This window comes from Brachyhypopomus gauderio, chromosome 3, assembly GCF_052324685.1.
Source record: "Brachyhypopomus gauderio isolate BG-103 chromosome 3, BGAUD_0.2, whole genome shotgun sequence".
Lineage (NCBI taxonomy): Eukaryota > Metazoa > Chordata > Actinopteri > Gymnotiformes > Hypopomidae > Brachyhypopomus > Brachyhypopomus gauderio.
Genome location: NC_135213.1, coordinates 23664313 through 23686157, shown reverse-complemented (window position 1 = coordinate 23686157; position 21845 = coordinate 23664313). Strand labels below are relative to the sequence as shown.

The following is a 21845-nucleotide window of genomic DNA, read 5'->3' as shown; positions in this document are numbered from 1 at the left end:
CCCTCCCAGACCTACAGACCCCTCACTTACCTACAGACCCCCTCCCAGACCTACAGACCCCTCACTTACCTACAGACCCCCTCCCAGACCTACAGACCCCCTCCCAGACCTACAGACCCCCTCTTCTACTGCCTCTGTTGGTTCAGTTCTCGATCAGCTGGCCTCAAGATGACAGGCAGGGCTTCCTGGCCCCTCTCCGTTCCCTTAACAGCAGTTTACAGGAGCTGTGCAGTCTGTGTGTGTGTGTTGTAGGTTGGGGAATGGAATGAACACTTTAACAGACCTCCTTCTTGCCTTATTTTCCAGCCACAGATACAAACGTGACGCACACGAAGAGCCAGGCGCCACTGTGTGTGTGTGTGTGTGTATATGTGTGCGCGTGTGTGCATGTATGTGCATACGTGTGTGTGTGTGTAGTAGCTGCTGTTTACTGAATGATGTAGTCCTGCATATTTCCACGTATGAAACATGACTGGGGTACAAAGCATACTCAGGTGGAAGTTATTCAACCGACCACCACCACCACCACCACCACCACACACACACACACACACACACACACACACACACACACACACACACACACACACACACACACACACACACCCCTCAGCAGGAAGTTTCATCTTTCAGCACTGCCGAGGCAGAATCAGACACACTTTATTTGCGGATGCTTCATGGTCAACTGGTGAAGAACAAGCCAGGTTCATCTGCTCCGACACTGCACGCGTGGTGTAGGCGTGGTGCAGGTGTGGTGCAGGCGTGGTGCCGGCGTGGTGCAGGCGTGGTGCAGGCGTGGTGCCGGCGTGGTGCAGGCGTGGTGCCGGCGTGGTGCAGGCGTGGTGCAGGCGTGGTGCAGGCGTGGTGCAGGCGTGGTGCCGGTGTGGTGCCGGTGTGGTGCCGGCGTGGTGCCGGCGTGGTGCAGGCGTGGTGTAGGTGTGGTGTAGGTGTGGTGTAGGTGTGGTGCCGGTGTGGTGCAGGTGTGGTGCCGGTGTGGTGTAGGCATGGTGCCGGTGTGGTGCCGGTGTGGTGCCGTGACCCGGAGCACTCGCCCTGCCAGCAATGGCATCCGCCAGCATTCTGATGGAGCTGTAGTGAGCACACACTCCTCACACACTCCCAGCCACGTTGGTATTAACAGCGTTCTCCTCCTCACACACAGCACTGCCTGAAGGAGCCTTCACAGGAAGAGCACTGCACAGCTCTAGTATTAACTTCTAGATATGATGAAGAATGACAAGTTTATTACAGTCTGGATGAAAACCAGCAGTCCTATTCTTTAATATGGGCCCCTCAGTGAGAGAATTGTGTGTGATACACTCACTGAAGGCAAAAACCCACTCTGTATTTTGCCAACAAACATATACACCAATCTCTCTCTCTCTCTCTCTCACACACACACACACACACACACACACACACACACACACACACACACACACACACACACACACACACACACACACTCTCTAACCAACCCATGTTTTCTAAGGACAAACTTAAGATGAACGCCAGGTTCCAGACTAATTAAAACGGCATGTTTTCCCAATGCCTCTGTCGCCGCAGTGATTGCAGAGAGAGCGTGAGAGCAGGGATGGGGGTGAGGGTGTGTTTACAGGGGCACAAACAATGAGTGGGAGTAGGTGTGAGTACATGATCGTTTAGGAAGCAGACTGGGAAGCGATAACGAGGCGCTGCCTTGTGCGTGCTGCCCCGTTCTGGAGAGGACGGGCCCACTGTGGACACTCCCGCCCTCTGCTCCCCAGATGAGGCGTACTTGTGGTTTAGGGCTGAGGAAGAAGGCTGCGTTAGCAGAGCACTGTTGGCCTGCAGGGCGGCGCTGGAGTGTAGAGACTTCTTAATGCAGTTCAAACTGTCAAACCCTCAGAGCGCACGCAGGATTACTGACCCTGCTGAGCCCAGTCTGGAGAATCCGTTTATTTATGTTTAAAGGGGCTACAGACATGTAAAGCCACAGTGATGTAATACTTTAGTTCTTCACTCTAATGGAAACAGAAGTGAACTGATGTCAATAGTCCACAGGTGGGGCTGGAAGGTTTCGGGTTCATGACCTCCTGGATGCTCACTGGAATAACAGGAGTGAACACTGTATGGATGCGGCCCTATGAATAACAAAGCTCAGACAGACACTGCATATACTGCAGTCACATGTTCATATCCCGGCATGCCTGTCTTCGCTAAAAATGTTAGTGTTTTATGCATAAATAAACAGGTGGAATACTCTCCTGCAGTTGAGTTATTATTTCATAAGAAGTCACACTCCTTATGAAGGAATAACTCAACTGCAGGAGAGTATTAGAAGTGCGATCTCTAATACTTTCCTGCAGTTGAGTTATTCCTTCATTAGGCGTGTGACCTCTGATATTCTCCTGCAGTCAAGTTATTCCATCATAAGAAGTGTGACCTCTAATACTCTGCTGGAACTCTTAACCCCTCTGCTACTGTCTCACTGCTTTTCACTGAAGCTGTCCAGAGAAACATGAGGAAAACTCAGACACAGAACCACAGGTCTACAAAGCCACAAAACCACAGGACCACAGGTACACAGAACCACAGGTCTACAGATCAACATGGCCACAGAACCACAGGTCTACAAATCCACAGGTACACAGAACCACAGGTCTACAAATCCACAGGACCACAGGTACACAGAACCACAGGTCTACAGATCAACATGGCCACAGAACCACAGGTCTACAAATCCACAGGACCACAGGTACACAGAACCACAGGTCTACAGATCAACATGGCCACAGAACCACAGGTCTACAAATCCACAGGACCACAGGTACACAGACCCACAGGTCTACAGATCAACATGGCCACAGAACCACAGGTCTACAAAACCACAGGATGACTGGATCACATTCCTTTGAAGATTGAGGTCATACAATAACTACAGTTATACTTGTGGTAGTTACGGACATACGAAATTAGTCCATAATATGAAACACGTGTGGTCAGAGTCCTGTGGTCCAGAGGGACACAGCCACACTGGAGCAGAGGGACGAAGTAGCACAGTCACACAGGGGCAGAGGGACAGTCACACAGGGGCAGAGGGACACAGGGACAGTCACAGAGGGACACAGGGACAGTCACACAGGGGCAGAGGGACACAGGGACAGTCACACAGGGACACAGGCAGTCACACAGGGGCAGAGGGACACAGGCAGTCACACAGGGGCAGAGGGACACAGGCAGTCACACAGGGGCAGAGGGACAGAGGGGCAGTCACACAGGAGTAGAGGGACACAGGGACAGTCACACAGGGGTAGAGGGACACAGGCACTCACACAGGGGTAGAGGGACACAGTGGCAGAGGGACAGAGGGGCAGTCACACAGGAGTAGAGGGACACAGGGACAGTCACACAGGGGTAGAGGGACACAGGCACTCACACAGGGGTAGAGGGACACAGGCACTCACACAGGGGTAGAGGGACACAGGCACTCACACAGGGGTAGAGGGACACAGGGACAGTCACACAGGGGCAGAGGGACTGCTGCTCACACCTCCTGTTACCTCCATCACACCTGGGAGTAGATTTCTCAAGATCTACCATGAGCAGGAAGCATCTGGAAAAGGCCATGAGCAGCAAAATAAACCAGGTCAAGAGCTTAAGCCCAGAGTGGTCTCACTCCAGAGTGGTCTCACCCCTGCTCAGTCGTGGCTCTCTCCAGTCAGCTGAGATCAGGATGTCTCATATGTTCAAGTTTAAGAAGTTTCTCAACCAGGAAACTGATTCCAGTATCTATGTAAATGCTGCAACTTTGCACATGCCAAATGCTGTTATGCTTTTTCTCCAAGATACGATATATCTGAGCATCCATCACAGACTCTAAAAAGCCTCTATTACAGATAACATCATAACCTGGACAAACACCTCTCAGCCCTCCCGCCTTCTTATTTAACATACACGTCAGTCAATTTATTCTAGCCAATTAAATAACCAGGACTCATGAGTAGGTGGGATGTACTGCATTCCTTTATTACATCACTCATGCAACCAATCATGAGAGCTCAGCTCTATGTCAAGAGTCTGCTGATGTCAGGGTTGGCCCCCAACTCCCATTATAGATGATGTATAAACTCCTAATATAATCCTGTTAAACTGTCACTCCTGGTCTCAAAGCACAGCTCATCACCCAGAGCATCTTGGCCTTCATCTTCTCATCTCCATCTCATCTCTCTGCACTGACATTGGAGAGGTGGAGATCCCCAGACACAGTGTGGAGCAGGGCCTTGGTCGGGTCACTGAGGACTGGCATAACGGACTCCAGCAGCACCTGTGCCGTCCCGTCCCACCACACACACACCACATTTCCTTCACAGACATCCAACGCAAATAGCGCTGCTGCCTTCAGTCTGTGGGAGACCTGGAAAAAAGAAGAGAGAGAAATACCCTGCTCTACTTCCTCCCTCCCTCGTTCTCTCTCACGGGTGTGACTAAGGACTGCTAGTGGTTTGTTGAGGTGGTGTGTGGAGTCCTTGAGTCTGGAGAACAACCGCCCCCTCCTCAACACACACACACACACACACACACACACACACACACACACACACACACACACACACCACCCTGGCTTTCTACATGTCTCTGGCAGAACAGTTTTTGTGGTTTTCTACCCACCCACGCACCCCCTTCCTCGGTGACGTCGGCTACCTTTCCTCTTAACATTCTCCCTTTTCTGCTGAAGTTTTTCCACTGCGCCATCCAAACCAGGAGAGCCTGCCTATAGGGCACAGCCTTTCTATAGGGAACAGCCATCCTATAGGGCACGCTGGGCTACTCAGGCCTCACTGCTTCACAGGGTGCTCCTTTCCCTGTGCCTCTCTGGCCCCTGCTCTGGCCCCTGGGAAACCCTGCAGTGTGGAGCCAGGCCCTGCAGGTTCAGCGCAAGAGTCTCCTGAAGAGCTCATATCTGCAGCCAGCCCACTGAGCCAGGAAGACAAACACACACACACTTACTGCACACCCCTCAAACACACACACCCCTCAAACAACCCACCCACAGCACACCCCTCCCGTACCCACACAGGGGAGGAGTCAGGGGAGCAATTATTAACAGCAGGCAGAGAAAAAGAAGAACGATCTTTATGGAGTTTACATTTTGTGGAGTCTGTGCCGGCCAGGCGTCCCAGGTAGAGTTCAGAGAGCAAATGACATTCACAGACTGCTTTTCTCCATCTGAGGAATTCTCCACTGGTCCAGCAGAAGGTATGAACCATTAGGGCCTTCACAGCACGGTTATATCAGCCATCTGGGCCCAGCTCGGTTACCATGACTCTCCAGCAATCCTGGACCAGTATGATGGGGCATGCTCGGGCGTCCGGATAGCCCCACATATTAAAATAGATGTGATGCAGGAAGATGAAGGAAGTCAGAATGCGTTTTTCGTAAGAGCTTTGAGCTTGGTCAGCTGGACTGGATCCCATGCGTCTTGGAAACGATTCTGACCCTCCTCATCCTCACACAGCTGCACCGAGCTTCAGGGGATCGGTTGTGCCCACTCACTCATAGCACTTCCATTAATCTGACCCCCCCAGGCCTGAAGCAATGACTCCACCCATGAGGGTGTGTCAGCAGTCACATATGGAGAGGAGATCAAAGATGGAGACAGAGAAAGAGAGATGGTTGGAGAGGGACAGAGACAGAAGGAGAGAGAAAAGAGCAAGAGAGGGAGAGAAGAACATACAGAGAGAATGAAAGGAAAACAGAGAAGTGGGACAACAGACTCTATTGAGGGGGGGGGGGGGGGGGTGACTCTCCACAGAGCACCATTCAGTATTCAGCAGGAACCTGCTTACAGCCCAGCCTATCCGCTTCTCACATGCAAACACACACTCTTACACACACGTGCACTCCCTCTCACACATGCGCGTGCACACATGCGCACACACACACACACACACACACACACACACACACTCTTATGAGGACACGCTGTCCTCTTATTACAGTGAAGCACAACTCAAACTCTTAAGGGAACAAACAGCCTTTCCCAGTCTGGATCAAAGGCCTCTTTCAGTCTTACAGATAGTAGCAGAGAGGCGGCGGTCTGGTGATGCAGGCCACGCCCACCAGTGCCCCAACCATTAAATGACCATTAAGTTCTGCCTGGAAGGGCAGCGCTGCCTAGAGGAGTACAGTGGAACTGCAGCACAGCCTACAAGCGCCAGGCCCGCTCACACATGGCCACATACCACCTGCTGAAGTCAAGAGTGCCCCGTACCTGTCTGTAGGTGGAGATGATGATCTCACGTAGGTGGTAATGCATTGGAGTCATGGTCTCACTGACAGAGTCCAGGGCCATGTCCACCTCTCTCTTCATTTGGTGGCCATCAGGGAGACGTCTGACCAGCTGCATCACCACCTACACACACACACACACACACACACACACACACACACGTTATAGTGTCTGTGTAGATGTTTCCCAACATGAATATTTTAAATTTTTATTTTTATTGAGATCGAGGTTACCATGGCACCTGCCAATGTGAATAGGTGCTACAGCTGTGTGCTGAATGCTGCAATGTGAAGGGGGAGCTAGTGGCCCAGCCTTTTATGCTAATGATCTGTATGTTAATTAGCTGTATGCTAATTACCTCACAGTGAAAGCTAAGAGGAGGTGTGGCCGCACAGTGACAGCTAAGAGGAGGTGTGGCCACTAGAAAACTAGACAAGTTTGTCCAGAAGAAGTGTGTCCACATGCCACTTTAGTTTGATCCCCACTGTGATGTTCCCGCTGCCCACTGAAAAGAAACAGCTGCGGTCATGAGCACACAAGGCTCACTGGCGTAAACAGATGTTAATTAATCTGAACTAATGAAATGTCTCCGGGGAACTACACATGCATCATGAAATTGGACATGCGGTTGTCGCTCCAGACTGGCGTTTCGGACCTGGATGTGCAGGTTTCTCCTCTGTAACTTACGAAGCATTTGTCTCTTCAGTTATCTCAAAGCTCAACTATTGCAACTTGCTACCTGCTGGTCTTCCTCTACAGGCCAGCGGACCTCTACAAGTGATCCAGTACGCAGCAGCACCACTAGGAGGTTCCCATCACTGCACTACTGTGTTCCAGGCTTCCAGTAGCTTCCACATTAGAGTTAAAATCCTGATGTCTGCATCCAAATGGACCAGTCCCTACATGCATGACAATATTTAAAGCAGATGGAGACCAAAGGTATCAGGAATTATTCCTGATACCTAGAAGTGCAAACTGTCCACCTTCTCTCTATTCTCACTCTTTCGTTAAGGTAACCAGAAGGTTGCCAATTCAAGCCGCACTACTCACGAGACCCTTCACCCTCATATCCTGGAACTGTGGTGAGTCATGACCAAGTCCTTCTGAGTAAAAGTGTCTGCTAAACGACAGAACCATTACCTCAAATTCCCCCTTCGTGTACTTGGCATCAGGGACGCTCACAATCTCCTCCTCTCCAAACTCGGGAAAGCCCTGAAATGCACAAGGTGATTTCTGTTTAGAACATTCTCACAGGACAACAACAAGTTAAAGTGGTCAGCAGGATGTGTGAGAGGACTGTGTTAAAGCACGTCTGTGAAGCGATGTGGTGGGCAGGCGTGAGGATGAGGAGCAGGAGGGGAGGTGTGAGGATGAGGAGCGGGAGGGGAGGTGCGAGGATGAGGAGCGGGAGGATGAGGAGCGGGAGGATGAGGAGCGGGAGGATGAGGAGCGGGAGGATGAGGAGTGGGTGGGGAGGCGCGAGGATGAGGAGCGGGAGGATGAGGAGCGGGTGGGGAGGCGCGAGGATGAGGAGCGGGCGGGGAGGCGCGAGGATGAGGAGCGGGCGGGGAGGCGCGAGGATGAGGAGCGGGCGGGGAGGTGCGAGGATGAGGAGCGGGCGGGGAGGCGCGAGGATGAGGAGCGGGCGGGGAGGCGCGAGGATGAGGAGCGGGCGGGGAGGCGCGAGGATGAGGAGCGAGCGTACGCTGTAGTGCCAGCGGGTCAGAGCCGCGATGGTCATGGCTGTCGTCGTGCTGCCTTTTCCATTTGCACAGTTAAACACGAACGCTGCCTGACTGTCTTCAGCTAGCACACTCTTCATCGCCTCCAGCAGTCTGTCAAAGTCCTACACACACACACACACACACACACACACACACACACACACATTAAAGCATGCCATCACAACTTATTACTTACAAAAGATTACTCCTAACATATAAATCTAGTAAATATTTCAAATTTTCAAAAATTTACAGATTTTGTGACAATATACAGTAATTTATTGACAGCTCTGTAAGGGCAAATAGTCATTGATTGACATTCCTGAAATACAACCAAACGGTCTGCATTCACATCCTGAGATCATACTGTGGGAGAAACCCAAAACACAGTACTGCTGGTCTCCACTAGAGGGCACCCTACACTCACATCACCATTACAAACAGCAATGTGTCTTACCACATGTAAGTGTGGTGTATGAGTGTGTGTGAGTATGTAAATGTATGCATGCGTGTTACCGTTTCTCTGGGGGCGGCGCGGTCTGGTAGGGGGATGCGGTGGTAGTGCAGGCCGGGGTGGCTCAGCTGCTGCTGGGTGAAGACGTCCTGCAGCGTCTGGCAGCTCTTAAACAGCTTCACCTGACTGCCCTGCTCCAGGGTCACCTCCAGCCACTTCTGAGCAGACAGCAGCTCCTCCTTCAGAGCAGTCTCCAGGTTCTACACACACACACACACACACACACACACACACACACACACACACGTATGTGTGCGTTCCTGCCGTGTGAGCAGCTTGGTGGTAAGGCTGTGCAGCGCGGTGGTGCGGGCGCTGGATCTGACCTCGATGTCCTGAGTGTGTGCGGCGTAGAGGGAGACTGGCTGCTCCAGGTGAGACGGCTCGCGGGGCGAGAACACCTGACCCTCCGCCTCCAGCACCAGCTCCTCCCGCAGGTTCACCCACACCACGCGCTCGTGTCTCCTACGCTCGTCCTTCAGGTAGGCCAGCACCACTGCTACCGCCTGGAGACATAGAGGGAAAGAGAGAAAGATTTAGTGCATGAGAGAGAGAGAGAGAGAGAGAGAGAGAGAACGTGAAGGTGGTTGAAAAGATGAATAAAAAGCAAAATGAATAGAGATGACTGCGTTTACCACATAGGAGACGGTGTTTGCCATAGAGATAACTTTACAGGAATCTGAGCAGATCTAGTTACCACCCCAATCTAGTTACACCACCTACAACCCCACCACCCTCCAACCCACACACACCCACCCCCACCCCCACCCTCTCGATGGGAAGTCTGTGGTAGTACCTACCTCAGATGTGGGCTGGGCCATTCCATAGACTGGCATTTTGGGCACCCTCCTGAAATTGGCCACCTTCATCTCCTTCATGGTGCTGAGAACATCAGGGGCCATGTATTCATCAGACACCTGGAACGCACACACACGCACGCACAAAGACAACACATACCCCAAACACACACACACACACACACACACACACACACACACGCACGTGCATTAAAACACTCCTGCCTGTAGCTTTAATCATTATCTCCAAAGTAGAGGACGTGTGGTGTGAAGGATGTGAAAGTATGTTTACCAACAGTGAAGTAAAGCATTGAGAGCACCTGAGAAACACACCCAAACGCATCCAAACACACGCATACACGGCCACACACCCAAACTCAGCCATACGGCCAAAGCACACCCATACATGCCCAAAGACACCCATATGCACCCAAACACACCCAAATACATCCAAACATGCCCAAACTGCTATATGCGCCCAAACACAGCCATACATGCCCGTATGCACCCAAACACACAGACATACACCAAATACAGCCATGTATAGCCACACACACACACAACCACATTGCCATGCACCTGCCTTTGCATAGGGGGCGTGTACTAATTCCCCAAACTCCCACACCATCCACAGAACCAAGCCATCACTGAAGAGATACAAAAGCAGGACACTCCCACCAAAGAGGACCTCAGAAGGGCACTGTAAACGTCTCTCTGTAATAATCTCAGTAAAAGTCTCTTTGTAATAATCCTCTTTTTATGCATACTTGTGCGTGCGTGTCTGGGTATGTCTCACTCTTACCAGCACTCTGGCTCCTTTTGTGACGAGGTCAGGAGGAGCTCTGAGTTCTGATTGGTTGGTGCAGGCCAGGAGGCGGTAGATCCAAGCATTGGCACACATCCACTGGCTGAAGTTACGAGCGAACGCCAGTGGATACTACAGCAAACCCAGAGAGAAGCACAAACCAGAGCGGTAAGCACAGATCTGCTTTCAGCTGACTGGGGGAATAAAACAAAGGATAGTAGAACAGGTTGGAGTGCAAACTCCCCCAGACAAACACACAGTTACAGCTTCAAACTTCTACACACTGGACCATGTGAGACTGTATCGGTGCTTGTGTGTGTGTCCTGAAGTGGACATGGAGTGTGTGTGTGTGTGTGTGTGTGTGTGTTTATGAGCTTGCATGTGTATTCTAGAGGTTAAAGTTCAAAGTGGGAAGGCTGGTGCACCTGTTCATGTAGGTAGGCATTGAAGAGGATCAGATAGATGTATCGCTCCAAGCCTTGCAGCGCCCTCTGGAGGAAATACGCTTTACTACTGTTGCCCTATAGCACAGAGAAGTAAAGCATTAGAGATACACAATACACACGTGTACCTCCCCAACACACACACACACACACACACACACACACACCCCCCCCCTCCCCCCGAGTGTGGTAATCCTCTCCGATAGCCTCTAGGGGACACACACACACACACACACACACACACCTACCTGAGTGTGGTAATCCTCTCCGATAGCCTCTAGGGGACGGACACACACACACACACACACACACCTACCTACCTGAGTGTGGTAATCCTCTCCGATAGCCTCTAGGTTCTTCTTGTTCTCATAAATGGCGTCTTTGATGTCATGCACTTCAGAGCAAAGCTCGATGGCTCGGTCTACCTGACAGGTGTAGGGAGGAGAAGCATCACAGCACACAGACATCTGCACACATCCTACAGCAGCATCTCCCAGCGCTACAGAGAGGGGTGACCACCTCCTGCATCCACCCACACTCCGCCAACGTCACCCTCATGTAGACCATCTGTTTATTATCAGCCTGGTCAGTAATGGAGACCACAATGGGTGGTGATAATTGCAATAATGATCAAGATCATAATAGTTGACCTCTTACCTCCTGCATGACCTGTTGACCTTTAGGCAATTTGTCGATGAGCATCTTGATGACTTGGAACTGCACCTTCTGCTCAGATACGACTGCTTCTGTAACTCTGATCGACACACACACACACACACACACACACACACACACACACACACACACACACACACACACACACACACACACACACACACACACACACACACACACACACACACACACGGTCTATACAAAAAAGCATTTTTTGCACCAATTACAAGCATTTGTGATTTTAAAAGTGTTACTTTTACTGAGGTAAGTGTACAGTTTTACTGTTGGCTTCATGGCCAGTGATTTAAGATGAGGTCAATTCAAAGAAAAAGTCATAGAAAAAGTGCCGTTGACATGTGTGCTGAGAGTGTTTACAGTAATAACCTATACACTGTCCTGGGTGAGCTATCTATCCTCTTATAGGGTTTACACAAAACAAACTAACATAAAAATACAAACCACCCCATTATTTGTTCTACAGATTCAATGCACATGATTTATAATTACATATTTATAAACATTCAGGCATTTAAACAATAGTCTCTTAACCTTCTTCTGTCTAAATGGTCTTACTGTTAAACAGCATCGTGTCATATTTGTCATAAAGGTTTTATTTAAAAAACAAAATTCAGATTGCAAATGAAAATAAGAAAACCTGACAAACTACACATCACCAACATTATGTGGGACATCCCTCCTAACGATTTCAAGTGTTTTAGCCACACCCACTGGTACAGTCATATTAATAACAGTACTACAGTCAGACTGCCCTATAACTACTACAGTCAGACTGCCCAATAACAGTACTAGTCAGTTTTCTAATAGTACTAGTCAGACTGCTTCATAAGAGTCAGATTTAACAATACTACATTCAGATTTATATTATTGTTCTTTCCATTATCTTTACACTTGGTTTATAAAATATGCCATTTTCATCCGTGCATGTTTCTGAAAAGTAGAGCATGGGTGCAGGGAACGGGTGCAGGCTTACGGAGACTCGGTAGGGGAGGAAGGTGGAGGTGACTGAGGTGGAGGAGGTGGGGCTCCCTCCAACCGCTGCATCACCAATGTACCCAGGATCATCCCCACATTTGTGCGGCCCACACCCACATGGCAGCTGAACAGCAGCACAGGAAGAGGCCGGGACACGTCCCGATTCAGAGACAGAGAGGGACTCTCCTGAGGGAGGGAGGGAACAGACATCTGCAACAAACTGAAGAGAACCACTGAGGTTTCGGGAGTCATGAGGAAGACCGATTCCTTGTATGAGCAAACACACTTAGACAACAAAGTCTAATTCTTCTTAAGCCTTACCCTTAATACACTGACAAAGGCATCAAGTTGCTCTTCCATTGGGGCCCCCTCCAGAGGCAGGGGAATACGGTGGTACCTGCAGGAGAATTGACCAATAACAATCATGTTCTGGTCCCACTTGGACTTTTAAACCCTTTAAATGAAAACTCCTGTGATGACAGCGTTTGAACTGAAGATACATTTATCAAGTATCCCCCTCTGGGACATGAACGTTTTCTATGAATTCAGAAATCCAGTACTTAAATAAATGAATAAAGACTCTTCCTACAGAAGAGTCAACAGCTGGGATATAAAACCCCTTTTCAAGATTAGAGAACTATGTGCTGAAATAAGACAAACACAAATGAATGAGTCATTAAACAGCACACAGAACACAGCTGCTCAGCTCTAGGCTCCGGGTATGCTCTCTCAGTCTGGAAGAGTGTGTGTGTGTGTAAGGTACCTGTATGCAGGCATGGTGAAAAGTGGCCTCTTGTAAACCTCCTCGGTGACATGGATATCCTCTTCACTGGAGATGCTGATCTTGTGGGGCTCGTCTTTAAAATGCTCGATGTCATTGTAGACGTAGAACACGTTCTCATTCAGCCTGGCAAAGTCATGGAGCTGCAAGAAAATGCATCAAATGATTTAAGATCACGTCACAAAAAGGTATGAAAACTCAAAGTTTACACGTCACACTGTTTGCCATACTGTGACGTTGTGCAACTAGGTCAAAAATCTCATCTGTCAGTGATGCAATTACTGAGCTCTTATTTATAGTCCCAGTGAGGCATTATTCCCAGTGAGGCATTATTCCCAGTGAGGCAGCCTGGCACTGAGCTAATCCTTCCCCTCTTTACCTACTGCTCATTTGATTTCTGTGTCCAACACCATGCTGGGTTTGGTGTGTCTGATGGCCGAACTAGGAGTATATAACCATTTTAAATAAATCAGTCACCTCAGACCATACCACCACCATCACCATCACTAGCACCATCAGCACTAGCACCAGCACCAGCACAGTCTGAGCAAAACGGAGCCAAACTAACAGGCTTCTTCTTATTCGTTCCCTCCACTTCTCCTTAGTTGTGCAACAGCACACTGTGCTCAGCTATGTGGGGGTCAGTCATGTGGGGGTCAGTCATGTGGGGGTCTCCCAGAGTCCAGCTCCTCACCTCCCTCCTCATACTCAGCTCCAGGTTCTCCACAGAAGGCTCCCTGCTCAGGCCGTGCAGCTGCTCATGGAGGTTCTCCTGCCTCCTGGGGGTGTAAGGCACAAAGTCGTCCTCCAAATGCAAGAACAGCAAGGGCTCCTCCCTCACGCAGAAGAAAATCACCTCCTTTAGTGGAGAAGAGAGGACAGAACACCAGAGACACAAAGAAAGAACACAAAGTTCATGGCCTGAAGGCTGATTATCATTACTCAGATCAGTAACAGTTGAATAACTTCTGCCCAGTGAGTCACACCTACTCTTATTCAGCTCAGACATTTCTTTGTGCATGTAATGTACAACACTGTACATTTTCCACTTTGCTCAATATGTAAATAATAAGAAGAATTTTTTTATAAGCACCTTTCACAACACTCAAAGACACTTCCCAAAAAAAATTAATAAAAGAAAACATGTGAAAGAACATAAAATGCACCAAAGGACACAAAACATACGAGGCAATAGAGTAAATCACAGAGAATAGGCTATTTTGAACAGGTTTGAACAGGTTTTAAGTCGACAATCGATGCTACGGATGTCAGGTGGGAGGGAGTGAAATGGTGAAAATCAAGAAATCTATTATCTTTTTATCAGAGTAAAATGTTTGGAAAAGAGCTATTTATTATTCTTTTGTTGAGAAAGTTATATAGTTTATTCATTCATAAATGGAGAATCACACAAAAATCACCTCGACGTACACAGGCAACACAAGCCTCTCATCCGCATGATGAAGTCTCAAAGTGCATTTGCAAGGTGTTTTTGTTCTTAAACTCTCAATGCTACATGTGGATCCATCTGGTCCTTAATGCTGAACCTTCTCATCACAACACGCAGCCTGAGCGAGCTCACAGACATTCTGCAGCCTGAGCGAGCTCACAGACATTCTGCAGCCTGAGCGAGCTCACAGACATTCTGCAGCCTGAGCAAGTTCACCTCACCAACCAGATTGGCCATTCATTACAGCAGGTGTCACACTGCACACTTTCTGCACCTTTGCCCTCTTTACCCTATGAAGACCTACTGACTCTGGGAAACAGTACTGACCTCGTTGCCTTGGCTCTGTAACTTCTGCAGGACCTGTTTGAAACCAGCTAGGCTGGGCTGGCCCATGCCGAACACTGGGTAGCTGCCTTTACTCTGCCGGAAGTTAGGGGCGCCGCACGAGTTTGTGGTGTTGAGTACGTCCGCCTTGCTGAACACATCCTGAACCATGAAGTAGGAACCCTGTGTGGATTTTAGTGTTAATGACGTCCCATGTTCTGTCTTACACACAAATCATGTTAGGTCAAAGGTCACAGGATGATGCGTTGGGATAAAAGCGGTTTGCTTACACAGAGTGAGAAAGCTGATAAATTGTTTAAAAGGGTCATAGTAGAGGATGTAAAAAAATAAATAATCATAATGTTGTATTCACCCAAGACTGTTGTCCAATAAGTTATTCAGGACATTCACACAGGTAAAATAGAAGATAAGTTAAGACTGTAAACCTGTACAGGATAAACTACAAAATCATCGTGCTATAATGTCAGAATCCTTTGACATATGAAGTGGTGCACTAGAAGATATCACACAGAAGTGTTTATTTATTTCCTTGTACTGACTTGTTTTGGTCTGCACTTTCATTAACACAAAAAACATGAAAGAGGCACAAAAAGATGGAAAAAACATGACTTGTATGAGCTCAGGTGAAATGGCTGTTTCTTTGGAATCCATCTTGGAGATTTTCTGTTGCAGGACCTTTTAAGGTTACAAATCTCTCAGGATCTCTCAAGGTTACAAGTGCTCTTGACTTCTTTTGACTTCTTTGCAAATTATAAAGAGTGAGAAAATAACAGGACAGACAGATCAACAGTCGTTTCCAACTCATCGCCAACCAGCCCATCACGTAACGACATGTCAACAAACAGAAACTAACGGCCAAACAAAGCAGGTCCGCCCCCTGCGGGAACAGCAGAGAGGGGAGGAGACTTCAAAGGCTCAACACTTAGGCGCTAACGCTCAACTTAACATCTCTCTACAGACGTCCAAATACCCAGGGCTCCATTAAAGACACGCTGACCCAAACACTGGTTCAAAAAGACTAAAGTGGCTTTGGGTGAGTGGAAAGGTCAAAAACAACTGTGTGTTATTGTATTGTGTTATTTCATGCTCATCACCATGCCACTAGAATAGTGTTTTACAAAATAACTAAAGTGTCAACATAAAACATTTATTTAGCAAAAATTGTGTTGATCATAATAATGAACAGCAATGACTGTAGCACAGAGTAAGATTACAACTAAATTATTGAAGGTTACAACAGTCAGTAATCAGTAGGAAGTGTACAGGCCTTTACATTGAATGACTTCAGCACATTTGTGTCCACAGGACATCACTAGTCTCTCACACTGCTCTGGTATGATTTTGGTCCACTCCTCTTCCAGTCTCTTCCACAGTTCTGTGACACTTGTGGTTTTCTTGGCCATAACTTTGACACCAAAACATTTCCAGAGGTCTGCTATTGGGTTTAGATCAGGACTGTGGGCCATTTCATTGCTTTCAGTTTCTAGGAACTGCTTTTCAACACCGCGTGTTGCAGTGTGACAAGGGGCGATTTCCCAAGACATTGTCCTGCATGAAACTTGCTGGCTGATTGAGTGATGCAAAGAAGGAACCACGTGTTGTTGAAGGTTCTGATACACACATTCACTCTACCATGTAGCTGTATGAGAGGTCCAACTCCTGCTGCCCAAAACCTTCCCAAATCGCCCCTTTGGCCTTCATCTGGACTAGCTGCCTCACTTCAGACGTCTCACCATTTTTGCAAAGTCAATGAAAACTGGAAAGTTAGGCTGCCAGTTAAATAGGGATTGTCAAGATAATTAAGGAAATTAGCACCAGGCACCGGATTGACACAAATAACTTGCAGATATCTGTAAGTGTTCTCTAATGTTGATCAGTGTTGTTTTTCAAATGCATTATTTAATTTATGAAATAAGCAAAAATACTTCCATTTCATTCCTGTTAGGATTTCACATAGGACTAGACAATGACCTTGATATTTTGGAAATTGTGTGGTGTTCTCAAATTTTGATCTCGAGTGTATGTGTGTATGTATGTGGTGTGTGTGTGTGTGTGTGTGTGTGGGGGGGGGGGGGGGGGGGGTACCTGCACCAGGAAGTGTTCAGGCATGGTGTCTGAGATCCGGCCCACTTTGTAGTGAGTCCTGGGGAGGTCATCGTGAATCTGGAACTCCTGCCTGCAGTTATACCTAAGTATACCCACAGAAACATTCATTTAAAAACTGCACTATGGAAGTTTGGGAAAATGGTGACTTGTTCAAAACGTGCTAGGTTCTAGGTTAAACCTAAGGTGTCAGGTCAACCAATGTTTCTGTTTATGTAATTTGCTGTGGTCAGTACAGTGGGCAGATCAGCTAGGAGAAGGTAGCTACTGTTCGGTAGAAAGCTTTACCGAAACAACAGGCACTTGCGGGGCTTTCACATTTTTTAGATGAATATCCACATCTTGGACAAGACTGCTATTAGCTAGCCACACATCTGTCAAAAGAGGCAATGTAACCTTAGGGGAGCCCAATGCAATCCCATAATCTTCCATTAGGGTAAGTTACCCATCATCACCCATGTACTCTCTACATATTTTAATTCAGGCTCAATATGCAACTTGAAAATGAAAAGAAAATGTTGAAAATGATGAATGTTTTATTACATATTATCGTTATATGTACAGATCAGTACTGTGAGAAATGCTATTGTTACTCCAGTAAACACCCCATTGAGACAGAGCTTCTTTTTGAGCCTGTTCATGTGACATTAATACGTAAAGATATCAGACACATTCCAAAATACTCTGCCCAAATGCAACCCGAAAGCACAGATGTTAGAATGAAGATTTCAGACTTTGCAGGTAACAGAAGGGCAAGGTGTTGTTTCTTAACGCAGTAATGCACCTTCTATGAATTTTAACAAATAAACCTTACATAGTACAGCTTTAATATTTATGATTCAATATTTACTAATTCATGTATAATTCAACATTTACTAAGTTTGTTACACATTTGTCATGTATTTAAATAACTACAAAAACTGAACTAGGAGCATTAAACTGTGTGGTTTAAGCAAACACCACCACCCCTCCACCAACACACAGATCCTCCATTACCTCAAATAGTGTCTGTTTGGGTGGGACATCTCACATCAGTGTTACATTGGCAGAGGACAAAACAGAAGCGTCTGTCTTATCTCCTGCCCTGACCATCACAAACGGAGGGATTAGAGCCGGCAAGCCCATCCATGCATGTGCGGGTGTGTGTGTGCGCGTGTGTGTGTGTGTGTGTCTGTGAGAGATTTAGTAGGAAGTCTTACGTAATAACGACTGGGGCCACTTTGTTGGTGATAATAGACTTGGCTTTGCTGTTGTGAATGCTGACCGCCTGGAAGGAGGTGGAGCTTAGTGACTGTCTGCTGTCCATCATCCCGTTACTTTGGAAACTCTCAGGTGCGGTTGGCGGTGCAGCACTGGCAGTTGTACCCATACTCCACTAGCAGCTGTTACACACACACACACACACACACACACACACACACACACACACACACACACACACGAGAGAGGTGGGGGGGGGGGGGTGTTGAACGTAAAAACATACACACACCCACAGGTACATTAAACACATTTACAATAACACAAATGTTCATTCTCCATCTTCTCCAGTATATGTCAACATGATCACACACACATTTAAATTCCTTATGAAAAATTTTACTTATTTCAACCTGCTCATGTATTAAAATAAATAACTGAACAAATGTCAACATGAGTGGAGTAATACAAACTCTGAAGATCTGGGCAAACGTCTCTAGTGGATATTAAACATTTTAATAGATGTTAATCTCACTCAGGATGGATTCAGTGAATTTTTAAACACGGCGGTGGTGAGCAGCCTACAGCTCACCGATCACTGTACATAGTGCTAAAAATGGCCCATGAGCATAGCACACACACAAGGCTGAACACATGAGACTACAGACAACAGGTGAGCCACATGCCCTCAACCGGACTCCACAAGGGAGATGGTGAGGGTCTTCCTTCCTTTAGCTAATGAACACAGTGATGTGCAGTGGCGTAGGTATTATTTCAGCTGAGTCAGTGCTGCGTTAGCGCTGACTTAGCACTGTGTTAGTGCAGATTTAGAACAATCCAAACCCTTCTCCAGGCTCTCCGCCAGCCTACACGTCTTACACCAGCCTCACGGAGAGCCGTCTGCAAAAAGGAGCGCCGCTAAAGTTCACCGACGCTGCTAACGTTCACAAATTCATGCGCTCAGCGTCTGACTTTCTGTCTGCCTCTACCTGCAGTTTTTCATTTTCTCTTTTGGCTTCTCTGAAAGACGAAAATAAAAATTTAGAATAGGATCAATGATAGGATCAATGTTCCCTGTTTTATTGGTGTGCTAAGGATCACAAAAACAGATAAGCCAAAATGTCAAATCTCACAGTGTTCAGCAGGATTAAACCAGTTGTGGGCAGGCCCGCCGTCTCCAGCACTGGAGCGTTGGTGGTGTGGTGGGTGTGCAGGGGAGTTGTGTCTACCACAGTGTTCCAGAGGTGAAAAGGTGTTGTGTGTGTTTGTGTATGCATGTGTGTGTGTGTGTGTGTGTGTGAGAGAGTGTGAGAATGTGTGTGTGTGTGTGTGTATATAATCGGACCATCATCACTCTCTGCTCACTCACACCGATAAGCACTGTGAGAATGTTAAACTCATTGTCTCTGATGTCTGACACCAGGACTCAAAAACATTCTCATGAACTTTGAACATACAAGCTGGTGTCATATTGTGCAGAATGTGCAAAGCCTCCTCTGCAGGGAGCGAGAGCACATCAGGACGCAGCTCCAGCAGGGGGAGTTGCAACAACACTGCAGCACTGATCATACTTTCAACTATTCATGTGTGTATTTACACACGACCACTTCACTTGTGCCACAGAATAAAAGCACAAATGGAGAATTTGCTAGGGTGACAACATGACCAGTGTAACCAGTAATGTACAGAACCAGCAACTGCCTTTGGGTACTACTTAGTCAGTCTTATTCTTCTCTATCTGTTCCATAGAAATAATTCTATTAAAAAAAAAACATGTAAATCCATCCATCCATTATCTTTTCCACTTTATCCCGTTAGTCGGGGTCACAGGGGGCTGAAGCCAATCCGAGCATCACCAGCCCGCCACATGGCCAAAGTGACAGCCCACTACCAATATCCACCATTTCACAAGGCCCTTTTCATTAGGCCTGCTGACCCCAGCTACATAATCATCAGCTTTCCTTTTTTTGATACAAAAATGACATTTTAACAAGACTGGTGTACAGTCTGCATGAGTAATGTCTAATCTAGATTTCCACACAAGCCCTGGACAGGTGACATCATCTAAAACATCCGTAATTAATGACATGTAAAATGTCAAAAAAATGGCATCTATAATTCTACTGATTTGTTTATGTTTTGTTCGATTTATAAGTCTAAAATGTAATGTAATCAGAGTGTAGGTGGTGGAGTGTCAGTGAGAGGAGACGTGAGTGTGATTCATGTTAAATTCACACGTGTTGTACAGACAAAGTGGATCTCTCAATACAACAAGCATCACTGTCAGCTCTGCGTGTGGGCACATTTAGGGCTTGTTAAGATGATGTACCAAAGGTCCTATCGAAGGTGAAATTCATACATCCTCTATGGCCGTACACTTCTATGAAGCACCCTATGCACACACACGCACGCACGCGCACACACACATTTCTGAGTAACCTTTCACCTCCCTCTCCTGCGCACACACACACACACACACACACACACACATACATATATTCTTCTGCATCTAACATCAAAATGCAACTACAGTCACACACACACACACACACACACACACACACACACACACGCACACACAGTTGCATGGTCAGACTGGTGGGACCTATAGAGTATGGTCAGAGGAAAACAGCCACAGAGTGTGTGGCCATTGTCAACATGGCAGCAGAACCAAACCCAGGACGTATTAAAGATCTGGACGAGAAGAGGACACGTGCAGGGAAACGAGGTCATATGGTTACCCTAGCAACTGCTCAGCTATACTTGTTATATTCATTAATTTTGTAGTCATTTTGTAGAACTGACTGTGTGTGTGTGTGTGATGTCTGTATGGGACTGTGTCTGTGTGTGTACTTGTTTGATGTCTATTGTAGACACACACACACACACACACACACACACACACACACACACACACAGATCAATACCAGCTCTACATACTGATCTAGAACAGCTTGAATTGCATGATGCATCATAGGTCCAATTCTTTTTTCAATACTACAATTTGCTGTCGGGGTGTCAAGTCAAATCAAATTAAGCATGCTGAACTGACTCACACAGAGTGACACGCAGTTCACATGGGGGTCATTTTAACAGGTGACCATTATCACCTCACCTGCTTCTTCTCACTTCTGACTTTTTAGTTTGTTCACGTGCATCCAGTAAAAACACTACTGATATAAAAATACTACCACCAGGTTCCAGTAACAACTCTCTCTGGATAAGACAGCCTGGACCAAACGCCAGAGAAGTGTCAAGTAAATTTAGATTGAGAAATCTTAGAAAGTACGAGATGCCCGTCAGAAACTGCTTCATGTACTCCACACTGATGCAGTTCTGCATTTTACTTACACAACTTGCACATCTTGATGATCAGAGTGGCAGCTCCAGCTCCTAACAGAGGGAGGGAGCTCTGCATACATGCTGCACTGGTCTGCACACAGCTCACACTGAGGAGCATCTACATGAGGCTCTGGGGAAACCGTCCCTGGGGAGTGGATGTCTAGATTCTGGCCACAATTTGCACCTTACAGTACAGAATGCCTTAGATGTTAACAAAGGTGGAGCTGGTCTCCTCAGGCGCCGTAGAGCAGTGTCAGCATTCTGCCGGTCCAACACCGTTGAGCAGTAAGAGAGACACAGGAAGAGAGACACTGCAGATAACAGAACACAAGCTCATCCCAGAGATGTTCAGACACGGAGGAGGTCCGAACGCTGGAGACATGAGGAGCTTCACACAGACTATAAAGTGAT

At 47.4% G+C, this 21845-nt stretch overlaps 1 protein-coding gene across 8 annotated transcripts in view; it reads right to left on the bottom strand.

Annotated features, from left to right (window-relative positions):
• pald1a (phosphatase domain containing paladin 1a) overlaps positions 1-21845 on the bottom strand; it is a 44754-nt gene that overhangs the window by 11582 nt on the left and 11327 nt on the right. For 7 of the 8 annotated variants that reach the window (XM_077000534.1, XM_077000538.1, XM_077000537.1 and 4 more), the window contains exons 2-18: positions 18095-18277; positions 16878-16980; positions 14775-14954; positions 13695-13859; positions 12983-13143; positions 12541-12616; positions 12218-12405; positions 11209-11305; positions 10872-10976; positions 10534-10629; positions 10106-10240; positions 9307-9423; positions 8833-9012; positions 8512-8709; positions 7977-8117; positions 7412-7483; positions 6254-6394 (exon numbers count right to left, since the gene is read on the bottom strand). In XM_077000534.1, coding sequence (XP_076856649.1) covers positions 6254-6394; positions 7412-7483; positions 7977-8117; positions 8512-8709; positions 8833-9012; positions 9307-9423; positions 10106-10240; positions 10534-10629; positions 10872-10976; positions 11209-11305; positions 12218-12405; positions 12541-12616; positions 12983-13143; positions 13695-13859; positions 14775-14954; positions 16878-16980; positions 18095-18264 — 2325 coding nt within the window. In that variant the 5' untranslated portion in view covers positions 18265-18277. Of the gene's footprint in view, positions 1-6253; positions 6395-7411; positions 7484-7976; positions 8118-8511; positions 8710-8832; positions 9013-9306; positions 9424-10105; positions 10241-10533; positions 10630-10871; positions 10977-11208; positions 11306-12217; positions 12406-12540; positions 12617-12982; positions 13144-13694; positions 13860-14774; positions 14955-16877; positions 16981-18094; positions 18278-19225; positions 19702-21845 lie in introns of those variants that run through there. The other variant, XM_077000541.1, reaches the window with a different exon arrangement.